At 47.9% G+C, this 26,103-nt stretch overlaps 1 protein-coding gene across 1 annotated transcript in view; it reads left to right on the plus strand.

Annotated features, from left to right (window-relative positions):
- FRMD3 (FERM domain containing 3) overlaps positions 1 to 26,103 on the plus strand; it is a 672,717-nt gene that overhangs the window by 562,162 nt on the left and 84,452 nt on the right. The window contains exons 7-8 of the mRNA XM_086961321.1: positions 421 to 508; positions 25,827 to 25,915. Of these exons, the coding sequence (XP_086817447.1) occupies positions 421 to 508; positions 25,827 to 25,915 (177 nt within the window). The remainder of the gene's footprint in view (positions 1 to 420; positions 509 to 25,826; positions 25,916 to 26,103) is intronic.

Here is a 26,103-nt window from a genome sequence, read left to right on the forward strand (position 1 = left end):
AGCTTCCATGATCATCTCCAAACAATCTATTCAGTAGTTTGGCTTATCTAAATTATTCTGCATTAGCTGGAGTTGAGTTAGTCTAGATGATTGAGGGAGATGGTAGGAGGGGGTCAGGTGCACATAATCTTTTAAGTCTGAAGATGGCGTGTGTACCAACATAATAGATGCAGTGCACTTTGAGCACCCTGCTTATAAAGCTTTCTATGTGATAAGCTAACCTTGCAGTTCAGGAAGAAAGCCCTCCACTTCCATTATCTGATTTTGATGACTTTTCCTTAGTTTTGGTTGATGCACTACCTTCTCTTATGGCTTGAGGTTTGAAGTAAAAAATGTGGGAGCTTAGCTATCCTCTGTATGAATTATATGTCTCCCGTATGTCATTGACTCAACAGATCAACTCTCCTTTTCTCATTCCAGGGGTCAGAGCACAGCTGTGGCTGAGTTTAACCTACTTTTGAAAGCACAATCTTTGGAAACCTATGGTGTAGATCCTCATCCATGCAAGGTAGCATGCCTTTTCTTTGTCTTCTCTTTATATTTATTTGAGATAACCGCTGACATATTTGTTGTTCATACTCCTGATTGGGTTGCTTGAGACAATCTTGTTCCTGATTAAACCACATGTATGGAGACCCCACCCTTTTGCAGTCTATCACTTCACAAAAACCAAACAAAAAAGTTAGATGACCTCTATGTCCCTGGTCTTAGTCCCAGCACTTATATCACCAAATATGCCCAATTACAAGGAACAGGAACACAAAACAGGAGATGACATCTATAATTCCACCCACCATTAGATGGATATTATGGTTGTATGTGATTCCATAGGAAAATAATTTCATGGAATACCATTACTGAGAAACACTTTCACTTAAACAGTTTAATGGAAGTTTTCAGAATGAATGGTATTTACCATTTCATAGAAACAAATTAACTGAATGTCTTTTGTTTAATTGGCTTTTGGATGCTTAATTTTTAAATTGCAAATGCAAACGCTGCAAGTCTTACTTTCAGAAACATTTTTGTCAGAGGAATTTATTTCAGTGCTTTACTTTAGGGGACATTACTTCAGATTTATATTTTTTATATTGTCAAATAATTACTTTGGGTGCTTTAAATTTGCTACCCCTTGCTAACCCTGCACACCATTCATCCTTGACCCTCTTTCAGCCCCTAAACAACTTCCATCCTTGCCTTCTAAAAACCTTGCACCATGCCTAAACTACACCCATCCCTGACTCCTAAACTCTACCGATCCCTAGCTCTGAAAGTCATTTCTACACCTATATTCCACCAATCCCTGGATGCTAAAACTCCTCATCGTGCATAACTACTCTCATCCTTTAACCTTAAACTCCACCCAATCTAGAACCCTAAAATCCATTGTCTACCTCCAAATTCCACGTATCCTTGAACCCTAAAAATCCTTCTTCACTACTTCTAAACATTACCCATTCCTGAACTCTAAAAACTCCTTATGCTTAAATTACCCCCAGGTCCCTTATGTCCTTGTCCCATTCATTACAAAGTGGAGATGACCATCTCCCGACAGAAAAAAACCAAGAGGAAAGCTGGGACCCTAATACTGCCCCTCCCACCAGAAGTACATAAGCAGTACTTACCCCGCATCCCTCCTGTTCTTTTTCCTGTCCGTCGACACAATGGATGGTGTGCTGGTGCTGCTCATACTGGGCTGGAGTGGTAGTGCTTCTCTTCTCCCCTCGCCCGGCTGCCTGGCTGTGCGGGCGTGGGGTTTCCGTGGGCTTTCTCCTGGCCTGCTGGGCTAGCTGGGACTCTGTCCCTATTGGAGCCGGTGTCCTGCTTGACATCCTGGCCCTTTGTGGCTGGGGCTTGGTCTCCCGAGTTTCTTCCGGGTCGCGTGCTCCTCTTCCCGAGCCTGGCCGATTAGAGGTGCATTGCTTGCTGTGTTCCTGCCGGTCTCCTGGTATCCTGGCCGTTGGGGGGGCCCTTGTTCCTGAGGTTGCCCCCCCTCTGGGTGAGACCCGCTTGCCGTTTTTTTTTGTTTCCTTCTTGCCAAAAGAAAAATATGTGGTAACGAGCACTGGGGTAGTACGTTCGTTTTCGGTTTTTCTCAGGGTGACACTGAAGTTGAGCTGCCGCCTGTTCCTGCTGTTCCTGGTGGCGGTGGGGGCCTTGTTGTACTGTAGGCCCGCTCCTTTTTCTTCTGGATGTATTGTGGTGTGGGGTACCGAGCGCTGGAGTAACGCATTTGTTTCCTGCCACAGGGTAGCTGCCTGTTCCTCTTTTCCCGGTGGCGGTGGGGACCTTGTTGTGCTGTTTACCCCCACTGCCACCGGGAACAGTTGGCTGTTTTCTTTGTCGGCGCGCCTGGTGCGTGATTCTGCGGGCGGGGCTGCTCATCTCCTCACGGGTGGCCTGCTGCGGTCTCTGTGCTCCACGCTGCTCCAGGTGTCTGCTGCCCTGGTCGAGTGCGCCTTGGTTGGGGGCGGTGCTTCCAGTGTGGGCGCGTTCTGCTACCGGACCTCCTCACGGGGAGCGTACTGTCGGGGCACGGAGCACCAGGTGCGTGATTCTGGGCATTCTGCCAGTCACGGGTGTCCTGCTGTAGTAACCATACCCCGCACTGGTTACGGAGTGCATTGCCCTGGTCGTGTGCACCTTGGCTTGGGGATGTGCTTCCTGTGTGTGCGGTCTACCGGCTCCTCTCGGGGAGCATTCTGTCTGGGCTGCTCTCCTCCTCACGGGTTGCCTCCTGCGGCATCCGTGCTCTCGCACTACTCCCGGTGTGCGATGCCCTGTTTGTGAGCGCCTTGGATGGAGGCAGTGCTACCTGTGTGTGCGCTGTGGTGGGTGCTTGTGTGTGCCTGCAGTTGCTCTCTGGGGCACTCTGGACACCACCCCTGCCCCCGCCTGCGGAGCATGGATCTCTGGCTGGTGCTGGTCAGTCAGGCACTGGGGTTCTGGGTTTGGTGCTCGTCGTCGGCGCAGGTTCCTATGTCCTCTCGATTGGTCTGCGTAGTTGGGGTTTCTGTTGCTAGCCTGCGGCCTTGCCACCTGCACGATCCTGCTCTCATCTGTTCTCTGAGGTTATGCTTGCCGCGGGGCTTCTCCCTTTGGGTCGCTACTTCGGGTGGTGCCCCTGCTCCTGGCCATGCGTGCTCTTGTGTTTTTTCTTTTCAGGCACTGTTGGGGGGTTCTCCTCTCCTTTTAGTTCATTTGCTGCTTCACTGTGCTGTTGGCATTCGCTCTTTCTGTTTGATGGCCTGCCTCAGATTGGCTTGGGTTCCTGTTGCCACTGTAGTGGTTGGTCCCTTTTTCGCTGGCTCTGGCTGTGCTTGCTCCTGGGATTCCCTGTGTTGTTGGGGTCTCCCTGCCTGCTTGCTTCCGCCTTCCCCTCTGCTGCTCTTGTGTCGGGGTCGCCTCTCGCTTCCTCGGCAGCGGTCTGTTGCGGTGTGCTTCCGTCCCCCCCCCCCCCCAACTTCGGGCACCTCCGTGGCTCCCTGCCCCCAGCTGGTGGTGAGTCGGTGTTCCTGCTCCTTGGACGGCTGCGTGGGGGGGGGTCCTGTTGGCTCCCCTGGATTGCTGTCCCTCTGCGTCCCGGCTTCTCGGGGTGTCGCGGGTGCGGTTGTCGTGGCCTGGCCTTGGTTGTGCGGAGTCATCTCCTTTTCCAGCTGGCTTGGGTGCGGCTCTTCTGTTCTCCTTTGCTCCAGCCTGAGGCTTCAGGTGTTTGTCCTGGGGCCTTCTGTGTGCTCGGGTTGCTTCTGGGGTCTGGCTGCTTCTGTTCTTGTTTGCTCCTGCCCTCGTTCTCCCTGTGCTTGGCTTTGGCTTGCTTCGGGTGTTTCCTGGCCGCCGCTCTTGGTTCTGCCGAGGTTTCTGCCTGGTCTGTTCCTGGTTGGGGCCTCCTGGGGGTTCCTGGTGGAGGCTTCTCTAGCTGGCGTGGTTGGGCGCCTGCTCTTCTTTTCCTTGGCGCCTCCCCCCGGGTTGTGTTTCCGGTGGTGGTTCGCCTTTTGGTCCCTGGGGTTCGTGCTTCTGCTGTTTGGGCTTGGCTGTCTTTTGCTGCTGCTGTGTCCTTGGAGTGGTGCATGTTTCCCCTCTTCTTCCCTGGGAGGTTCTGGTCTCGTCTGGTTCCCGTGGTGGGTGCCTGGCTGGGTGTCTCCTGGGGCTTTTTCACTACTACCTGTTGGTCTCCGTTTTGGGGCTCTGCATCCTTGCCTGGGTTCTCTGTTTCTGTCCTGGTGAGGTGCTCTGCAGTTGTGGCTGCATCCTGGTGGGTCCTTCGGGCCCCTCTCCTGCTGGCGGTTCTCTTCTCTTGTTTTGCCTGTGTTGGGGCCTGTGTGGGGTCCTGTGGCTGTGGGTCTGACGGCTTCATGCTGGTTCGGGTTGGCCTCGGGCTGTGCCTCCTGGGCTTTCTGGCCATGCTGTCACTTTTCGGCCTGCTCTAGGGAGTGTTTTGCTGGCCGTTTCCTGGTTCTTTTCTGGTTCTGGTGTCCTGGGCTTTGCTTCCCCGGGCTGTTTTTCCGGGTGTGGGTCTGTTTGGGCACTCCCCCCCTTCTCTGGTTGGGGTGCAGTTGTGTGGTGCTGTTGCCGCTGTGGGGTCCTCCCTCCTGACTGTGAGTTGTCTTGGATTTTCGTGCGACTTCGCCCTCTGCCTTATCTGCTTCCTCCGGCTTCAACTTTCTTTTCAGGCCTTCTGTGTGGTCCAGCGGTGGTGTGCTGGGGTATCCCTGTTCCTCCCTGCCCTGTGCTTTGGCCTGGGCGCTGGGTGGGCTCCTTCCGTGGTTTGGTTGGTCCTGCGGGTCCCCCTGCGTGGTCAGGTAGCTTGGCTCTGTTTCTGGCTTCCTGGTTCCTTTGGCGTCGATTGCCCTAGTTTGTGCTGTTTTCTTGGCTCCTCTCCGGCTTTGCTGGGGTCAGGCTTTGTGGGCTTTTGGTCTGGGTTCTGTGCGCCCTGGGGCCGTTTCTTTTTTCTGCTGCTCCTGCCCTTGCTGCTTGCTTGGCCTGTGTGTGGGGTGCCTGTTCGTCCTCTGCCGTGTTGGCACCTGTTTTTTCTGCCCTCTGTGCCTGGTTTGGGGGCTGCTGGGAGTTCCTGGTTGCCCTGGACTCCCGTGTTGCCTTGTTTTCCCTCACTTTTGGGATTAGGGGTTTTCTGGGGGTTGTGGCCGGTGGCTCTGTCCCCGCCCTTGTTGGACTTGTTGGTTGTTGGTTTCCGGTCTTGTTGGCCTCTCCTTGGTTGGTCGGCTTTTGGCTGATTCATTCAGGGGGAATCTCTGGCCTGTGGTCTTTGGGTTGGCCTCCTCTTCCCCTGCTGTTCTGGGTTTGGTGGCCTTCCTGGTTTGGTTGGTGGCCTCCTTCCCTGTAGGGTTTTTGGCCTCCTGGGGTTTTTGTGTCTCTTTCCCCTTCCCTGTCTCTTCTGTTTGTTTGGAGTCTTCCTCCTGTTCGGCTCCTGGGCTCTTGCTGCTTCCTGGGCATCCTCAGTGAGTTTTTGGTGGGATTTCTCCTCTGGATTCTCTGGGGCCGGGTCTTTCGGTTTGGTGGGGTGGGCCAGTTTCTGGCCTGTGCTTTCCTCCTTCCTTGCTTGGTCTTGGTGCTTGTGCCTGCGCTCTGTTGGCCGTTTCTTTCTATGGCCTTCTTTAGGTCTGTCTCGGTTTGCTCTGTGTCTGTGTGGCTGCCGGTTCCTGTGTGCCTTCCCGGTGGTTCTGGGCTTGGCGGCCTTGTCCGGTGGGTTGCTCCGCCATGTACTTTGGGTCTTGGTTCCGGTTTCTCTGGTTGGTGGCCTCCTTGTTGGCGTCCTGGCCTTCTTTGGTCTCCGGTCCTTGTTTGGTCCCTGGTGTCCTGTTCTGGGTTGCGGGCCGGTTGTTTCCTGTGGTGCCCCTTTACCTCCTCCTGGGTGCTCCCTTGGGTTGCTGCTTTTGTTGTGGTTTCCTGGGTGTGCTTGTTTGTGCGGAAGGCCGTTTTTCTGCTTTGGTATTCTCCACTTTGTAATAAATGGGCCGAGGACATAAGGGACCTGGGGAAAATACTCTATTACTTACCGGTAATCTTCATTACTCCGGGTCCCGTTGTCCTCGTCCCATTCATACGCCCCTCCCTCCCTCCCTAACGGCCGGCCTTCCTGTCTGGGCTTGGTTGTACATGAGGCATGCTGGGTAAGTTCTGTTTATGTACTCTCGATGGGAGGGGCAGTATTAGGGTCCCAGCATTCCTCTTGTTTTTTCTGTCGGGAGATGGTCATCTCCGCTTTGTAATGAATGGGACGAGGGCAACGGGACCAGGAGTAATGAAGATTACCGGTAAGTAATAGAGCATTCTTCTCAACCTTGAACCCATAAAATCCCTCACCACCTGTAAACTTCACCCATCCCAGAAACCTAAAGACACCCTCACCACCCCTAATATTCCCTCATCACTGAACCCTAAATACCCCTCATCACCCTAAACACCACCCATCGGTGAGCCCTAAAAACCCTTTCCAGATTTAAATTCCACCCATTGCTGTAACCCAAAACTATTCTGCCCTTTAATGTCACTCTTCCCTGCCCTCTAAAACAACTCACTTCCCCTAAGCTCTACCCATTCCTGAAGCCTAAAAGCCTCAGTTTTCGTTTTTCTATTAATTCACATACATCAGGTTATGATCTATAGAATAATCTTACCTAGCATTTCCTCCTTTGTTTCCTGTTGGGACAAGATGCAAGAGTAGACATGGTTGCTGGGCTGCTATCTCAGATCCATTTGTGTATAGGTATCTCTCCCTGCCAGGCTTTGGGAGTACCTTTATGCTGCCATGGAGCAAAGAGACTATGGGGAGGTTAGGCATGGATCCCCTCCTCCAAAAGAGCATGTTGTTAGTACAAGCTGCCGTATACAACCTGGATTAGTTGTGGATGGCAAGATAATTTTTTTGTTTTGAGGACAGAGCAGATATAAGCAGAGAAAAAAGAAAATATCCCTTTACCAAAAGGAGTTTTGTCAGATGAAGATTATTATCTGCAATGCAGGGCAGCGGCTATATTAGTGCTTCTTGCTCCTAGGGATTAGCGCATGTGCAAGGAAGCAGTGTTCTGTTTTAATCAGAATCTTGGGGCTTAGCACTTGTATGAGTGACGAGAGCTGACCATGCATGCCCCTACTTTATTATTGCTTTTAACATTCACTTTACAGAGAGGGGTGAGTTGTTGTTTTACAATGTATGGGGAAGGAGAGATGAGTGTCCTTGTTATTCTTGGCAAGCGTTTATAACTTGCTATCAGTATTAGATTATTGGCTGTGATTTTGAGAGAATGGTCAATTCTGGCCAGCATACCCAGAAGGGGAAACATCATGTTCCTTCCCTTTCCTCTTCCGGTTCTTCAGCTTCTGGATCAATTCCTTTTAAAAGGTCCAATGGTGGGGATATGGAGGAACAAAAGATAAAAAATGATAATCTTGGAGACAGTAGTCTCCAGCCTCCATATATGAGAAGAGAGGGTGAGAGAGAGGTGCCTCAGATCATGGGTCTATGTACTACGAGGTTTAGGCATCAGAATTATTGAATGAGACGATGAAGGAAAATATGTTTTTAAAGATTAAATGCCAGACAAGTTGAACCACATCCAACAGAATACTGGGTTTCCTGTGGAGGAACTTACTGGTCTCCCCAAGGATACTGTATCATGTCATTTAGAAGCCACAAAGTGGTAGATTTACCAGTATGTTATGAATATAGTGCTTAATGATTGGAAAGATCCAGATCGTATTACGATTAATGGGAAATTATCCAGATGATATTCATGTAGACTTGGTGGGTCACAAGTATTGTAGGCAGATCCTCCATGACAGGAAGGAGATGCTTTAGACAAAACAGTTGATGCAGGGATTAAGAAGGTACTTTCTGGTTCACCCGTGGCTCTGTGTACATGGGCTCTGGAGCTTATACAGCTCAAACTTTAAGGAACTCTTAAAAGCAGCCAAGGAGGGTGAATAGTGGGAATATAAATTAGAGAATATTAAGAAACAAGAGGAGTGTCTCTCCAATATCTCTTTTGATGCCATAAGGGCTTGGTCGTGGTGGAAAGACGTAATCCGTTTTTGAAAGACTGGAACACTGCTTCATCCCCAAATATCAGCTGCTTTGAGAATTCTTTTTGAGGGAGTAAAACTAGTTGGGCTGCCCTGAAAGACAGGCTTCAGAAATTTTTCAAAGAAAAGAAAAACATTCCTCTTCTTTTAGATCACAGCAGTTTAAAACGTCAGGATTTTTTAAGCACAAATTTTCACTCAGACAACCTTATAGAAGACAGCAGAATTTTAACAACGCAAAGTTTCAGCCAAAAGGGTTTTAGCAAAAATACCATAAAACACACAACCAAGAGTTTTCTAAAAAGCAGTGCTCAGGACTGTGTTGAGTGCCAGAAAAGCAATGGACAGGAATCACAGGTCAGTGGCAGGATCCCTGATTTCCTGGAATGTTGGGTAAAATCTACTCAAACAAATGGGTTCTATGCATTTTGAAGAAGAGCTATCAAATAGAATTTATATCCCCTCCTGCCAACTCACGGATCATTCCCACCTAAATGCAAACATCCCAGATGAAACAACAATCATTGGAAGAAGAAATTAAAACATTGCTGTTAAAGAAAGCCATTGTTCCTATGCCGGAGAAGGCAAAAGAGACAGGAATGTACTCAAATGTCTTTCTGGTACAGAAGGTAAATGGAGGTAACCACATGCTGATTTGAAAGCTTATGATGGTAAAGAATAAACCTTTCAAATTGGAGACCTTACAATGTATAACTCCTTTAATTGCGTGGAATCATCGCCTGGCAATACTCAATCTGAAGGATGCATAACTGCATATCATGATGGTGAAATTTTACAAGAAGTCCATGAAGGTTTGTATGAACACGATACGCTTGAACTCCAGTGCCCGTTCATTCTATTTGGTGCTCTCTCCGAAGGTCTTCACGAAAGTGGTAGCTCCTATCAGTGCATAGCTACACCTTCAAGGAGTGTCGATGTTACCATGTCTAGACGACTGGATGCTCCAGTCTCCATCACAACACCAGATAAGGCATCAAATCGACTTGACCATTACTGTGCTTCTTAATCAACAGAGCCTAGTGTCACTTGACTCTTCCATGGACCTAATTTTCATTGGGGCAAGATTAAACACTAAGTGGGAAAAAAGTGTTTCTTTACAATGGAAGGAGTTCAATGTCTTCAAAGACTCCTGTTTGTACTGTTATTGGAGAAGGAAGCACCAGCGAGGAGTGGCTCGAGATACAAGGGCACATAGCAGACTCAATGTTTACGATGCAGTGGGAGAGACTTTACCACAGACCTCTCATGTGGCACCTGTGCTCAAACTGGCTCCCTTCACTGTAGAGTCTGAAACACAGGACTCTGATCACTAAAGATATCAGGAAACTCTATAGGGGTGGATGATATTGTATAATCACCTGAAGGGGATACCTATGCACCCAAAACTGTCAGTGGTTCTTACAATGGATGCCAGTGCAATAGACTAGGGTCTGATGATGGAGAATATCACTTATTAAGGAAAATGGTCCTTGATGAACTCATTGAGATCTTCAAACTGGAGGGAGCTGAGAGCAATTCAGAGTTCTGCTTCATTTTAAGAGTTTCCATTTCCTTTTTAATGTGAGGATGAGGACAGACAATTTTGGTATAAGTGGTCTGTATCAACCATCAAGGCAGCATAACTTGGATTTACTTAAGCAAAGTGGAATGTTAGCTGAGTCTGTGGGCAGAGGCAAATCTCCTCTCAATAACAGCAGTGCACATCAGGGGTTTGGTGAATGTGGAAGCAGATCAACTGAGCCGAGTGTTTGATTCCTCTCAGAATATTAAAATATCAAGGGGATGTCTGGAACAGCATACATATATCTCTTTGTTCCCAGGATAAATACTTAACTGCCAAGATTTTATACAAGGTATTCAGAAGATGGCATAGAAAGTAGACGCTGTGCTGATAAAGTCACCAAGGAAACTGTTTGCTTCCTTTCGTCAGTTTCTTTTGATTAAGCATGGGCGAATTTTGCGAATTTCGCGTTCGCGAATTTTGCGGATTTGCAAACTCGCAATCCGCAAAATCCGCGAATTCTCGCGAATTTGCAGATTTTTTTTGTGTGTGTTCGCGCGGGTTTCTGCCAGTTCGCGAGGGTTTTGTACAATTTCGCAAACTCGAACTTACCTGCCGGGTCGCAAGTTTTGCGAACTTGTTGTTTCTACGTGTCCAGCCACTCTTCTTCATCACTGCCACTCTCTGTCACCACTGCCACTCTCTGACTACTCATGCCACCCTCTGGCCCACCCATGCCACCCTCTGTTTCATCACAGCACCCTCTGGTTGTCCAGTGTACATTATTGTGGCAAAGCAAAGCACACCTTCCCTGCCTCAAGTGACCTGAATTAATTTGGGGCTGATTAATGTGTCACAGAATATTTTTTTAGCTGGCACCTGCTTCCTTAGTGCTTCCTGATTAGTGATCTTTTGCACTTGCTAAGTGCTTTCATTGTTGCAAAATTAGTTACAACACCTGCCCTGCCCCAACTGACAATAATGAATTAGGGGCTGATTAATGTGTCACTGGATTTGAACTTCCAGCCTGGCTCCTGCTTGTCTCCCTTAGCTGTAATTCAGGACCTTTGTGGCATATGTGTAACTATTCTGAGGGTCAGAGCAGGGTCACATAATAGTTGCAAGTAGGCAACTGAACTCTGGAGGGCCCCCTCAGGAAGCACTACAGGAAATGGCTACTAATGATGAGCTTGAACTTTTGAACCTGGTAAGTAGTTTCAGTTTTGCTAAGATCGTATTTCTGCAATTTAGCGCTTATTCGCGGGGCGCGAAGTTGAACTGGGAAGCCGCGAACTCACGCGAACAGTGCGAGCAAGCCATAAAATCCGCTGCTCGCGGATTTGCGGATTTTGTGGGAAATTCGCGAATCTCGCGGATTGCGAATTTACCGAAAATCCGCAAAACCCGCGAGCGGAACGGATTTTCCGCCCATACTTACTTTTGATTCATAAGATATTGTGGAAGATCATGCAGCAGAAAGCCCTTGTGATTGGAATGGTGCCTTTTTGACCTTTCAGAACTTGGTTTCCATTTCTCAGTCAGTTGGCACTGCTTTTGCCTTGAATTCTACCTACGCTATTGTCTCGTTTTAACCCCAACCATCTACTTCACAAGGATCTCACCCTGTTGTCTGGAAGATGAGAGATTGACTTTTTTAAGGCAGGGGCTACCGTCTCATTTGGTAAAAGTAATTGACAATTCTAGAAAGTCAATTACTTTGAAGTCCTTCTTTAGGCACTAGAATCCTTGGTACTGTCAACAGAGTCTATCTTCTACTTCTTGTTCAAAGTCATCTATTATGTAAATGTTAGTTGATAGCTTTAGCCGCTTCGATGCGGCGCACATTTCCCCGCTGTGCAGGCGAATTCTACGCGTGCGCAAAACGGACAGACCCTGGCCGTCGGACACACACGTCCACTGTGACGTCAGACGGCTGGGGGCTGTCCGACGGATGGAAGGGGTTAAGAAGAATTTGGCTTTATCCACCTTAAAAGTTTTCTTTCTGGTGGAAGTCACTTCTGCCCGCAGTTTGGGGGAACTCTCAGTTGTGCTTTATTAGCCACTCTTTTGAGATGTTTGGATGATGTAGTAATTTTGAAGCTTGATTCTGCATTTCATCCCAACATTTTTTCAAAAGTTCACTCTCCTCAGGAAACCATTTTTCCTAGTTGTTTCCATCTCCTTCTGCTGATGAAGAATGTTTGTTGAGTTTATTGGATGCTAAGCATGTTTTATCTATTTATCTCAATAAATCAAATGCATTCAAGGAAGATGAATCTGGTATGTATAAGTATTGGTCTTTCTGATCAAGGTAGAAAGGCAACCTAAAGGACCTTTGAGTCAGTGTTTAAAAAAGAGTATTACAACGGATTATTTGAATTAGGAGTAGACTATTCCATATGGCATTAAGGGCAGCTCAACCAGATCTGTATTCACTTCTTGGGCTGAATTACAAGGGGTGTCATTGGAAGAGATTTGTAGAGCTGGGACAAGGGCCTCAGATCACACATTCATAAAACATCTTAGGCGTTTGCGTGTTGCAAAATGAACAGAGAAAAACGTTGGTGTATGGGTATGGCAATCTCCCATAATGTGATTAGTTACAGTCTGATTCAGTATGATAGTTTGTTAATTGTTTTACTAAGGAAAGATTAAAATCCACTGGATTTGGTATCCCATTGTTCTAGTGATTGTATCTGCATTAAAGGACTGTGACTGCTTTGGTGTACCTCATAGAAGTAAAGACTGGAACGAGGATGAGGTATGTAGAGGTAAACGACTGATTAATTACTGGGAATATTCTTTGCTTTAAATACAACTCGTCCTTGGCCCAGTCATTAGTATGGTTCCGGTTTTTGATGAGGCTTTGAATTTCAAGATGCACTGGGGTAGGTTGTTTTAGATGCACTACCGAGCTGAGGGTAGGTGGAGTTATAGATGCAATTTCCTGTTGTGTTTCCTGCTTTTTGTGCCTTGTAATTGGGCATATTTCTAGGATGAGGTTGAGTAGGACTAGGAGTAATGAAGATTACTGATAAGTAATTATTCCATTCATCAAAAGTTATGTGTCTTTTCATTGAAATAGCATTATTGCCCCTAAGGGTGTATCTGGTTGTGTTCGAAAGGGAAACATGCAACACTATTTGGGACTACCTCTGCTTCCAAGTACAATTTAATATTCTGAACAGCCATACTTAAGTTGTTAATTAGGTGTTATTATCTACACCTACAGGCAGTAGCAGCTATTAATTACACAAAATTATAGAGCACAGTTGCAGGTGATGGTCATAAGGAGGTGGGGTAGTTAATAGTTTCGATTGCGCCACAGTTAAGGGCAGTAAAGTTATTGTTACCCCAGCACCAAAAAAGTAGAGCAACAGGAGCAGAAATGAAGGGAGGGCAAATTCAGCACACCAGTTGCCGCTGTGAGGACCAGCTTCTCGGTACCACTGTACAGCTCCCCATTTCTTTCACTAGATTAGGGGTGGAGCATGCACTGGGCAGCAAAGGAAGAGTGGCTTTAAAGGTACCAGTACAGGGATAGGATAGGATTTGTAAAGGTATCAAGGTGCTGGGCAGACATAGGCAGAGGAAAGAGAGCGCGACAGCAGATTAAGGGGAATAACCAATTTTTCAAGAGTTTCTTAAAGGCAGAGGGAGAGCTTGCATTGGTAATGGCAAAGGGAAGAAAGTTCCAGAGTTTGGCGACCACAACGGAGAAGGAGCAGCCGCCCATCTGGACCTGCTAAATCTGGGCGAGACCAGTTTGTTCTGTGTGGACGATCTCAAGGTCCTTCCTGGAATATACCATTGAAACAAAGATTTGAGCTGAGATGAGCCTTTGATGTGCATGGCCTTGTATACTGTGCTTAAGACTTTGAATGAGATACGCTCCTTGATGGGGAGCCAGTGTAAAGTACAGATTCCTTTTCTGGCAGACTGATGTTTGGGAATTTTAATAATCAGTCTTGCTGTTGCATTCTGTACCACCTGGAGCTTATTCAGTGAAGCAGTGGTGATATTGAGGTAGAGGGTGTTACAGTAATCAAGACGAAAGGTAATCAGTGCAATGATAGTTGACCCATGTAGTTCAGAAGGAATGAGTGGAAGCACCTTTCTGAGAGTTCTTAAAATATAGAAACAAGTACCAACTGTACGGTTGACTTGGGTGTCGAAAGTCAGCCCCTCATCAAAGATGACCCGCAGATTTTTTGCTATTTTTACCAGGGTTCGAAGCCTGCATTCAGTAGGCCACCATGCATATAACCAGGGAGGGAGAGGTAGAGGGGGAGAGAGTCAGAGAGAGAGAGAGAGAGAGAGAGAGGCGTAGCATGGGTTTTGGTGGCGGAGGTCTCTCCTCGCTCTTACCTTCTGTGTCAATGCAGCAGTCCCCCCATTCCCCCGGCTCTTCAATCGACCCCGATTGAAAAACTGAGTAATCTCACCAGCAGCTCCCGGGCCGGCAAACGTAGTGCCCGGCATGGGTGGCCAAAGCCACTGGAGAGAGAGAGAGTCTAGTCTTATCCAAACCAGTTAAGGACCTTCAAAGAGACAGGAAATTCTAGCTACAGTATGCTTTCTTTATTTTTGTCTGAGTAACTTTACGTTCCCTCACATGTTGCTCGCAGGCTGTCCTGAGCCATCAGGCATTTGTAGGTTGAAAAGGTTCTTTTTTACAATACTTCCCTTGGTAGTCTGTGAAAATTTATTCATATATATTTTCAGTATGAAAATATTACACAGAATGCTTTGGGGCTAGCTGGTTGCAGCTTTTTCCAAAACTAAGGGCCTAAACGATTTGAATGCATACAGTTTATAAGGTTCGCATTTGTGGCCGTAGAATCCATGGCAGGAGTGAAAAGGAGACAATGTAGAATTCTCCTGCTTCTTTATGGACTAATAACTCAATAATTAGGAGAGGTTAAAGCAGAGCAAAAAGGGGTTTACAGGGGCATGGTGTTAGATGGTGATCATACAAATTGTACCACACACTCAAAAAGTCGACATTTTGTAACAACACATACAATTCTTAAAAGTGCTCCCCATAATAAAAACGTATGGAAAATTACTCCCGCAAAACGTGGGCCTTGTGATTTTATAGGGTGGCAGAAAAAACTCTCATATTTCATTAGGGTAATGAAGATGGCACACCCCTCATGGAAAGCATTTTCCTGTGTGGAAAAAATGGCTTTTGCATTGACTATAGACATTAAGAGGGCTAGGTGTAGGTGTTGCATAAACGTCACACATTGAGGGACAGATTTAGTAATATTTTACACAACACAACTTGCTGCGTTGTTTTGCGTGAAAGGGAGAGAGAAGAAATTTGCCCATTTCTGCTAAGATATTGAGCACTTCTGCTCTTTATCGCTGGCTTACTTTGTGCTGCCTAGCGCCTCAGCAGGCACCCTTGTGCCATGCTGCAAGGGTGCCTGTATGACAGGCAGATTCTTTTTTTTGCGAAGGAAGGTTTACCTTCATGAACAAAAACAATCCAAAGAGTCAGTTTCCTTGCAGAATGCATTACACATAGAATAGGAAGTAAAAACAAGCACTGGCGTTGCCAATAGGTCTCGCAGTAGGAAAGTTGGAGCTATTGGTTTTGTGAGTGGCGTTGCGTGTGTGAGTGGCGTTGCGTGTGTGAGTGGCGTTGCGTGTGTGAGTGGCGTTGCGTGTGTGAGTGGCGTTGCGTGTGTGAGTGGCGTTGCGTGTGTGAGTGGCGTAGTGTGTGTGAGTGGCGTAGTGTGTGTGAGTGGCGTAGTGTGTGTGAGTGGCGTTGCGTGTGTGAGTGGCGTTGCGTGTGTGAGTGGCGTTGCGTGTGTGAGTGGCGTTGCGTGGGTGAGTGGCGTTGCGTGGGTGAGTTGTGTTGCGTGTGTGAGTGGTGTTGCTTGGGTGAGTGGCGTTGCGTGGATGAGTGGCGTTGCGTGGATGAGTGGGGTTGCGTGGATGAGTATGAGTGGGGTTGCGTGGATGAGTGGCGTTGCGTGTGTGAGTGGTGTTGCTTGGGTGAGTGGCGTTGCGTGGTTGAGTGTGGTGTTGCGTGGATGATAGTGGGCTTGCGTGGGTGTGAGTGGCGTTGTGTGTCTGTAAGTGTTGCTGTGTGGGTGAAAGTGGCACAGAGCCTTGATGTGACATTTCAGGTGCAGAGCATGAGATTGATGCAAGGAGCAGGCATGGGAAACAAAACCTTCCTGATGTGAGAGACGATAACGGGTGCATATGCATAGGAGGAGAATACAGGTATATGGCATGTGAAGATATCAGGTGGAAAGATTGGGTAGGGAAGATAATAGGTTCAGGGCTTGCAAGGCATGAGTAGAGTAAAGCATGACAAAATGGTGCAAGGCATGAAAAGAAACTAATGCCAGGTGTGGAAATTGAGGAGTAAAAATAACGATAGGCATGAGATGCCCAGCAAGAGAATATAAAATGTGTGCCAAATTCAGGTGGCATGGGTAGGTAATGTAGTTCAAGCAACTGTGATATAAGTGACATCACAGGCTTTGGTGTGCAAGGCTAGCGAAGGGCCGTCACTGATGTAAGGCTTAGGAAGAGAACATAAAACGTCGAAAACAAGGACAGCGAAGAAGATAGCTGTCTGACCATAGCTGATCCGAAAGTAGCCTTGTTTGCTATGATTACAAGTGCAAAGAATGTCCCGAGAAGGTAGGGAGTGCAAGGCATGATACAGGAAATTATGTGTGCCTTAAACCATGGTAATGTAAGCAAACTGATACAAGTTGATCGGCCGGGAAGCGGCCAGGAAACACAAGTACGGCCGGCCACATAATTAGGGGAGGAGAAGCCGCACAGCACACGCTGGGAGAAGCCCTTTGATGTGCTGTGCGGCCGTGATGCGCGCTCTGTGCTGGGGGAGGGAGGAGGGCCATTAGGAACAGGAACAGATGGCCATGAAAGTGTATGGGCCAAATGCGCGTGCCTGTACGTGCACTCGAAGAAAACGCCATGGAAAAAAGCGGTGGTTTGACTATCCGATGGAGCACATGAATTCTCCCCCATTTCCCATTGCTTCATTGTTTTGTTTCAAATATTTACGCACAAACAAGAACCAAAAAAAAAAACGAGGTCATTGAAACCAAAGCGGTCATTCGTCTGCAGGTGATCAGATGACTCAAGGGATCTGTTTTTCATTTGTGGCTCTTTTTGACTGTTATTCAAAGAGACTGGCTCTTTCTGTGCAGTTGGCTCGGCGCTTCGTACATCTGCAGTTCAGAACAAGAACAAGTCGGGTTGGGGCGGGAGAGTGAGAGAGTGGGAGGGAAGAGCTGGAAAAGCCCAGGCTCGGCAGTGCAGCATGGCTGTGATTGCGTGGAGAGAGAGGGGAGGTGCTGGTGTGGGAGGGGGAGGCTGTGATTGCGTGGAGAGAGAGGGGAGGTGCTGGTGTGGGAGGGGGGAGGTGCTGGTGTGGGAGGGGGAGGCTGTGATTGCGTGGAAAGAGAGGGGAGGTGCTGGTGTGGGAGGGGGAGGCTGTGATTGCGTGGAGAGAAAGGGGAGGTGCTGGTGTGGGAGGAGTGCTGCTAGGGGAGGAGAAGCCTGATGCCGGATGGGGGCGGGAGAGGCTGGGCTTGCATGCGATGCGCGTGCATGTTCACGTGAACTTCATGAAAACCGCGGGGCTGAAAGCCCTTTGGTTTGAAGATGTTTTCGCCACATGAATTCTCGCTACGCTCGATGCGCTTGCGCACATCGATAGGTCGCGAGACCTAAAAAAGAGAAATAAAGATATTCATTCTCATATACGTCTGTCAAGTAGGCACACTGGTTTAGTGCATACCCAGGTTCACCATTTTTTAGGTCTCACCTGGCATCAGCAGCGCACATGCGCCGCCCTAGCCATGCGAGGGCCTTTTGAAATCAATACAGTTTCAGAAGATACTTTAATCCCGCCCCTATTTTCAATTGGCATGCGTCATCATTTATGTTAAACACTGGTGCGTGATTTAAAACCGGGTTTTGGGGTTATCGCCTTGTCCACTTTTAGGACAGCCCATCAGGACAGGATTGTTTGCTTCACGCCTGTCGTGAAGCAAATTCTTATCTATAGGGGAGTTTTTTATTAGCTCTACCAGCCCTCTTATCCCGCCCCTGTCTTTCCCATGCTGCATTTGCAGAGCGTGTCGACCGAGCTCCAGTTACACAGTTACCTCAGCACCTTCCTGCAGCTCAAGAGGAGTGCGGTGAGTCTCAGAATCCCCCTGGCCCCCACCTTCCCGTCCTCTTGTGCCTACTGTCCGCTCCCTAATGCGTGTGCCACGTTACCCTGCTCTGCCCAGGTTCTTGCTTGTTGTACCCTTTCCTTTCTGTTTAATGGTGTCCTGTGGTTTCTCCTATCTCTCTTGCATATCTCTTCCTTGTTCATTTCTTTCCACCATCCCTCTGTTTCATTTCACTCTCTTCCAGTATCTTCCCTTCATATCTTTCTCCTACAACACCCCCTTGCCCCCACCCTCTTGCAGCCTTCCCTGTTCTTCTGAGCGCCCCCAGCCAGGCTCCCACCCCTGCCAGCGCCCCCACCGCCAGGTTCCTACCACCCACACCCCTCCCTCAGGCTCCCCCCACCAGTCACAGGGCGTTCTGTGCTGCTTGTTACATTGTAGGGCACCAGCACTGCTTTTAACACACTTCTGCTAAAATAACAATCATCACTGCCACTTGGGACCACCACTCTGTGCCATCTGCAAGGAGGCCTAGGACTGCCAGAGCGCGGATTATGAACACCTTCATGCCCCACTGGCGGGCACTCTGGGACGCTTGCCCCGTCTTCAGCATCAGAGCTTTGGAATTTGCCCAGAAACCAAACTTATTTTCTCTTAATAATATTAATGTGAATAACGTGATTTACCTGCTGCGCTGCAAAGCATTTCTACCATTTCCAAGCACTGTCAATAGGTTACATATTTAATACACTTTAAAAATCCATAATAACAGTGTCAGAAAGGTACCAGGGTACTCCAATAGTGAGCCGTCACGGTGGAGGAACAGCGTCTTCCTTACGGTATTACGAAAACTTAAGGTTAAGTGAAGGTGATACCTCACTATTGGAGTACCCTGGTACCTTTCTGACACTGGAGCGGCTGGTATGACTAACTTGGCTGACTCTGGTGCACACAACTAGTGTCCAAAAGTGGAGTGGCAGCGTATGAGTGCAGCCCTGATGAAACTGCTTAAGTTGTTATAGCAGTGAAACCTGTCAGCACTGGCATTAGGTAATGGTATGCATGAATAGCTACCAGCCTTTTTAACACAAACAGCATATAATCACCTCCCTATAAATAAAGTTGGTTAAGGGACCTTTATGCTGTGTTTTTATGCACTTGTTTATGTTATGTATTTGTCACTAGCAGATATTTCTGCTTTCCACTGTTTGTCACAATTTTTGTTGTTTGTTTTGGACACTTCTTTCCTTTCTTCTTATTTTCTTTGAGAAGCAAGTGACTACCGATGATGAGACAGGGGCTTGTCTGGAAATTACATACCAGTTACCCCGTTGGTGGTGTTTCCGTGAGGCGTCACTTGTTTCTCACACATTTTTTCTATTAAGAATTAGGTCCAACACTATTGTGTGGACTTTTGCGACCAACTCATTTGGGTTACAATATTTGTTGTTCTGTGGGACTGTCGGGAGAACAGGTTTGTCTTTTAACGTGGGCGGAGTACAGTGCATCATCTCCTTGTAAATTGTATAAGAGAGTGATAGGTAGCAGTATATATTGACTGCCCCTTCTTTAGAGTCACTGATATGCTTTGACGCCTTTGGACTGGGTCTTTTGTTGTATTACAGGTTTTGAGTGGAGGGCGACCCTTTCCTTTCTCCCTCTGAGCTCCTATTAAGAGTCTGATTGTGCTTTACTCAGAACATTCTAGCTTCATTCTGGAGGGTTTATCCTGCTTGTTTGTTCTGGGTGTATAGGCGGGGCATTCCACTGTAGTAGAGCTGTTACGTGTGATGGCAGCAGGTTCTGTCCTCCTCAGGGTGTTCTAGATTGCACTGGTACGGGGTTCCCTTCCAGAAAAGCTCTGGTAAACGGAGTCACTGTGCACCATGTGCATTGACCTATACGACGAGGGCAGAGACTGTGTTTCTAGGATTTTTCTAAGGTGCTCAGGTAGAGAGTGCACTCCAGAGGGTTCTAGATTAAGCTAGCACCTTGGCTGGGATGATTAGTCACTGGTGATATCATTGCATTCCTTGTGCCATTCTCGTGGCTGTTGGCAGGGAAGGCCTTTCTCAGAGAGTTCTAGTTGTCTGACCTACTCAGAGAGTTCTAGGTGCATGACTGCCTCAGAGAGACCGAGATGCATTTTGTATTTGTATTTTGGATTTATAGAGCGCCTTATCTCCCAGGGGTCTCTAAGCGCTTATCAGCGGATGCACCTGGAACACACAGGGGGGCCACTAAAGCGTACCCCATGCTTCCTGAAACAAAACGGTTTTCTGCTTTTTACTGAATGGTAGTAAACTCGTTTCCTTGCGCAAGCTCGCTGGTAAGTAGTTCCAGACTATGGTCATTGTATTGGAAAACGCTCGCCCTCCAAGAGTAGATAGCTTGAACCTGGGACAAGTCAGAAATGCGGCATCTGCCGATCGTAGGGTCCTACTGGGAGCATAAGGAACTAAACGCTCCCCAATATATTTTGGGGCTTGCCCGTACAGGGCTTTATGCGTACTGCAGAGGCCCTTGAACTGAGCCCGTTGCCTGATTGGAAGCCAATGGAGCTCAGGAAGGAGTGGGGTGGCATGTGTCCTTCTGGGTTTACTAAAAATTAATCTGGCTGCGTCGTTCATAACAGTTTGTAATCTAGCCAGCAGTTGTTGAGGAAGACTGGCATACAAGGAGTTTCCATAATCCAACCGCGCCAGAATCAAAGCTGACACCGCCCGTCTGAGCATGTCCAAGGTCAGGAGAGGGGATAATTTACGCAATTGTCTCAGTAAACCCACACAAGTGCCAACAACCGCTGAGACCTGGGTAGACATAGTGAGTTTGGCATCTATGTATAGACCGAGACTTTTCACGGCCACTGCTGGTTCCGGGGAAGGCCCTAGTTCAGTATGTATTGCGACTTATATAGCGCACGTATCACCCGAAGGCATCAAGGCGCTTGCCTTGGGAACCCGTCCTGGTTTTTTCCCTGTGAGATAACCCCTACTGGGCATCCCCAAGGTGAAAGCCAGGCATCCCGCAGCGGGTGGGCCGCCGTAGTGGAGATTAAGTAAGCTATTGCCCAGAGTTGCAGCGTGGGACCCCATGATTAGAGTAGGCACCGAGGCGAGAATTATCGAGTCCGTGGACATTTTTGGGCTCAGGACCCTGCCGCGTCAGAAATTAAACCCTGGTCCCGGGCCAGACCTCTGCATCAGGGTCTGCCGCTCTAATCAGTGAGCCACACTCCTCCAGAGGAGGTCGTTCCACGGACTGGATGCCGTCATAATCGCCAGCACCTCAGTCTTGTCCGTATTTATTTTCAGCGCGTTGGCCGTCATCCAATTGACAGTAAATTTTAAAATATTTTGCAGTCTCAGATGTGCTGTAGGTGAGTTGTCAATTTGAATAATAATCTGGGTGTCGTCGGGATAATTGTAAATCCGGCAATCCATCTGATTTAATGACCTCCCCACAGAGTTCTAAATGCATGACCTCCCCACGGAGTTCTAGATGCATGACCCCCCCCCACAGAGTTCTAGATGTGTGACCTCTCCATAGAATTCTTGATGCACTACCTCCCCACTGAGTTCTAGATGTATGACCTCCTCAGCGATTTCTAGATGCATAACCTCCCCACAAAGTTCTAGATGCGTGACTTCCCCACAGAGTTCTAGATGCATGACTTTCCCATAGAGTTCTAGATGTATGACCTCCCCACAGAGTTCTAGATGCATGACCTCCTCAGAGATTTCTAGATGCATAACCTCCCCACAGAGTTCTAGATGCATGACTTCCCCACAGAGTTCTAGATGCATGACTTTCCCATAGAGTTCTAGATGTATGACCTCCCCACAGAGTTCTAGATGCATGACCTCCCCACACAGTTCTAGATACATGCTAGATACATGACCTCCCCACATAGTTCTAGATGTATGACTTCCCCACAGAGTTCTAGATTGTACGACCTCCCTTGTAGTTGTAGATGCATGACCTCCCCACAGAGTTCTAGATGGGTGACGTCCCCAGAGAGTTCTAGATGCACGACCTCTCCCCTGAATTCTAGATGCGTGACCTTCCCACAGAGTTCTAGATGCATCATTGTCTCAAAGAGTTCTGTATGTCTGACCCCTTTGGGCAGTTCTAGATGCATGACACCCTCAGAGAATTCTAGATAAGTGACCTTCTCATAGAGTTCTAGATGCATGTCGTCCCCACAGCGTTCTTGATATCCGACCTCCTCAGAGAGTTGTAGATGCGTGACCTCCTCAGAGAGTTCTTGATCTCTGACCTCTTTGGAGAGTTCTAGATGTTGGACCCCTTTGGACAGTTCTAGATGTCCGACTTTCGCTGGGAGTTCCAGGTGTCTGCCCTCCTCAGAGTGAGACTTTTCGAAAGTGTGCTGGGGGGGGGGGGGGCTTACTTTCAACAGTCATAATTCTCATTGTGCTCTAAATGTGGTGCTGTAGTTGGGGGTCTACACACACTTTAGAATGTTTTAGAGTAGGGAACATCATCCATAATACATTCCAGGGCTCGAAAAACAGTTTGCCTGGTCACAGAACACAGTGCAACCACTCACACCATAGGTCCCACAGACCCTCAGGGACAGTAAGCACCCTGCGAAGGACGGTGTTTGCCATTCAGTCTGAATTTCCGAACTACACGTCAAGGTTACGCACCCACCACACCTAGAACAACGCTCCATTGAGGAGTCCATGCACTCAAAGCCCGCGCCCTCACGTGTGTGGGGGTGCAGGTGACAGTGCCAGAGAACAACTTACTCTACGCAGGCCCTTTCCCGGCCACTGCCGTGAGGAGCAGTTGGCCCTGCCGGCCCTGTGCTGTACCGTGCCAGGGACAGGGTGTAACGCGGGCCCCAGGTGTGCACAGGGGCCCAACTCCTCAGGGGGTCTTCAAGTCAACCAAAGGCCAATAAATAGCTATGCGAGACTCAGGCCTTTCTCGTCACGTTCGGGGAAAGGGGGGCATCATTTTGCGTTCCGCCGCTGGCCAGGGGGCTCTGAAGGGCTTGCTCTGCAAGTACAGGACTCTTCCGGTGCCGCTGGCACCCAGTCCTCGCTCCAGACTGCACCAGGTCGCAGGTATACCCTCTCAAGTACATGTGTGTGTGCCCCGTTACCCTTCTCTGCCCAGGTCCTTGCTTTCTGTGCCCTTCCCTTCGGTTTAACGGTGTCCTGTGGTTTCTCCTGTCCCTCTTCCCTATTTCTTCCTTGTTCATTTCTTTTCTCCATCCCTCCGTTTCATTTCACTCTCATCCGCCATCTTCTCTTCATATCTTTCTCCTACACCACCTCCCTCGCCCCACCCTCTTGCAGCCTTCCCTGTTCTTCTGAGCGCCCCCAGCCAGGCTCCCACCCCCGCCCGCCTCCCCCCCGCCATATTCACACCACCCCCACCCCTCCCTCAGGCTCCCCTCCACCAGTCACAGGGCGGTCTGTGTTGCTTGTTACCTTGTAGGTCAGCAGCGCTGCCTTTCACACACTTCTGCTAAAATAAAAATCATCAATGCCACTTGGAACCACCACTCGTGCCATCTGCAATGAGTCCCAGGACTGCCAGAGCGCAGATTATGAACACCTTCATGCCCCACTGGCGGGCACTGTGGGACACTTGCCCCGTTTTCAGCATCAGAGCTCTCCAACGTGCCCAGAAACCAAACTTTTCTTTTGACTCTTTAGCAGGGCCCTTTTATGGCTGAAAAACGTTCTGGTGTTTTTTTGTCAAATTCACAGCAATCGTGCAACCTTTCAAGGAAAACTGTAACGGTTTATAGAAAAAATAACTGCTGGAGGCAGAGACTGCTGATGTAAGACAGACGTGCATTCAATGCACTATATTACCAGTAAAATGTACAAACACAGCTTTATTAAATCTCACCAGAGTCTGACCAGAGACATCTACAGAACAGGTGATCCATCTCACAGTACACGCTATTAAAACGTAACTTGGTGTGTGAGAAGAAAACCACAGAAAAACAACATCATGGAACAAGCATCGGCATTCGCCAATAGGTCTCACCTTTGGAACCTGATAAGTGTTTAGCCATGCAACAGTTGCACCAAGGACATTTTGCTGGATAACTGAACACTTGTAAGAAGGGCTTTAAGTGGGAAAAAAACGGGGGTGCTCTAAAAGGGGCATGGCAAATTTCTTAAAGGGGTGTGGCCTATCCCAGTAGGGGCGTGGTCTAAATCAAGATAGTGTGCTTAAGAAAATCATGAAGTCGCATCCAGCAAAATATAAGCACCGTACAATATAACCATCACTATAAGATGTACTAATATGCCATAACTAATATTGTGGCCAATTACGAATGCACTGATATTATAAAACACAGGTGCGGGTAATGTCACAAGAAGGATGTAAAATACTTACATATATCACAATAAAATACAGCAGCAAATTATAATGGCGCAGCGTCCTTTGAGTGCGCACATACATTCTACTGCACATACATTACTGCCACGCACCTCACACCCTAACCCTGTAGAGGGCGCTTCTTTTTCACAATTGATATTTTCACCAAACTCAACACCACTGCAAACATCTACAGGGTCCTTAAATTTCCCTACCATGCCCGGGCGTCGCTCGTAGTCAGTATTTAAAAGCAACCGCTCTCCTCATATCCGCTTATACCAGTTGTCTAGGGCTTGCATGGAGTTCCCGCCGTTCGGGAGGTGACTGCAGAGTACATGGGACAGTTAACTGTGCGGACTCGGGGGGGACTGGGGAACCAGTGGCGCTCAATATTTGCCTTTATTTCCCTTCGGAGGGCTGTTCAATCTTTTCTACGCATATGCAGTGCTTTCTATGAGGGTGCTTTACCACCGCATATATAAATCAATAAACAGAACAAGTCAGCATTGGCTGTGAGAGTGTTTTGAAAAAGATGAATGGTGCTTTGCAGCGGAATGAGAAAGCTGCGGGAAGGGGATTAAAAAAACGGCCATTAAAATACTCACGTTGCAGGCTTGCAAGCTGGGCGGGCAAGTCTTGTGTGGCTTCAGAAGGATCCTGGCTGAGGCAGCTCTGTTGCGGAGGCAGGGTCACGACGGTGCTGGTAGGGCTGGGGAGGCGTCACAAGTTTCCTTTTCACTGCTGCTGGATTCTGTTGTAGACCCTCTTCCCTTGCTTGCTTTAAGGCAGAGCAGAGTCACACTGGTTGCTGGAGGAATCTTGCTGCAGGCCATAAAAGCAGGGTTGTGCCAGTTCTAACCAGCTGTTGTTGTGCCGGTGGCTAGCACGATGACGTAGGTGGCGCTGCGTGTTCAAAGAGAATGGAAATCCTAAGAGAAAGTGTCTGTCTTCAAAGGAAAGTAGTAGGAAGGGGCTACAATGATATTACTCGTTAAGCACTGTGCGAAAATGCTCACCCGAAACCCCAAGCAAAAAACGGGACCTCTGGTCAACCTACCTTTGACCTTTGAGGCCCGAAAATAGAGCCCCCTAAAGACCCGTTTCGAGGCCCCCCCGCCCCCCCCCCAAAAAAATGGGGGTGCTCAGACCCCCACAAACCTCCCCACTTAAAGCCTTGCTTTTAAGGTCCCAAAGGCGAGACCTATTGGCTATGCCAATGCTTGTTTTAAATCTGTGTTTGCATCAGATTGCGTGGGTGGATGCGCAGGAATGCCCATGCTGCTCTCTTGTAACGACTATCCAATGCAAATCAACACTGCATGGCTTACTAAATGCCAAAATGACGGTAACCAACTGGAATTCTGTGAGCGAGGAAAACCTGGACAAACATAGGTTAAATTCTACTAACTTAGATGTTCTCTTTTTTGTAAATGACTCAATTTAATCTTTCAAATCTTTACCATATTAGGGATTTTTCGTGACTGCTGCACATTTGATGTCCATGTTTCTTCTGGCCCCTTTGCTGAGAGTACCACATATCATTGCAGGGTTAGGTGGACACACACGCACTTCATGCTGACCGCTCATCAGCTGCACAGGGCAAGGCTTTCTTTATGTAATAATGACACCCTGAGCAGAGAACAAAATCGTGTTTTGTAGATGTGAAGAGATAACTCTGCAAAATCAATCTCATTCAAATGTTTTTTTTTACTTTTAAGGATTCAACGGGAACCACAACATTTTTAGGATTCACTGCCACAGGTTTTGTAGTCTTCCAGGGAAATAAAAGAATTCATTTGTTGAAATGGTGAGTGGTACTCTGCAATGTTCATTTACCTTTTTAATTGGTCACAAACTTTTAAACTATTGTATAAGTAGATGTAAATGCTGTAAATTTTGCATATAGGTTTAGCAAAACGTTTCGTCACACAGGGGTTACATTTTTTCAAAGATTAAAATATTTTAATTGTGAATTAAGTATAACATAAAAACAGC

Source organism: Lissotriton vulgaris, chromosome 3_1, assembly GCF_964263255.1.
Source record: "Lissotriton vulgaris chromosome 3_1, aLisVul1.2, whole genome shotgun sequence".
Taxonomy (NCBI): domain Eukaryota; kingdom Metazoa; phylum Chordata; class Amphibia; order Caudata; family Salamandridae; genus Lissotriton; species Lissotriton vulgaris.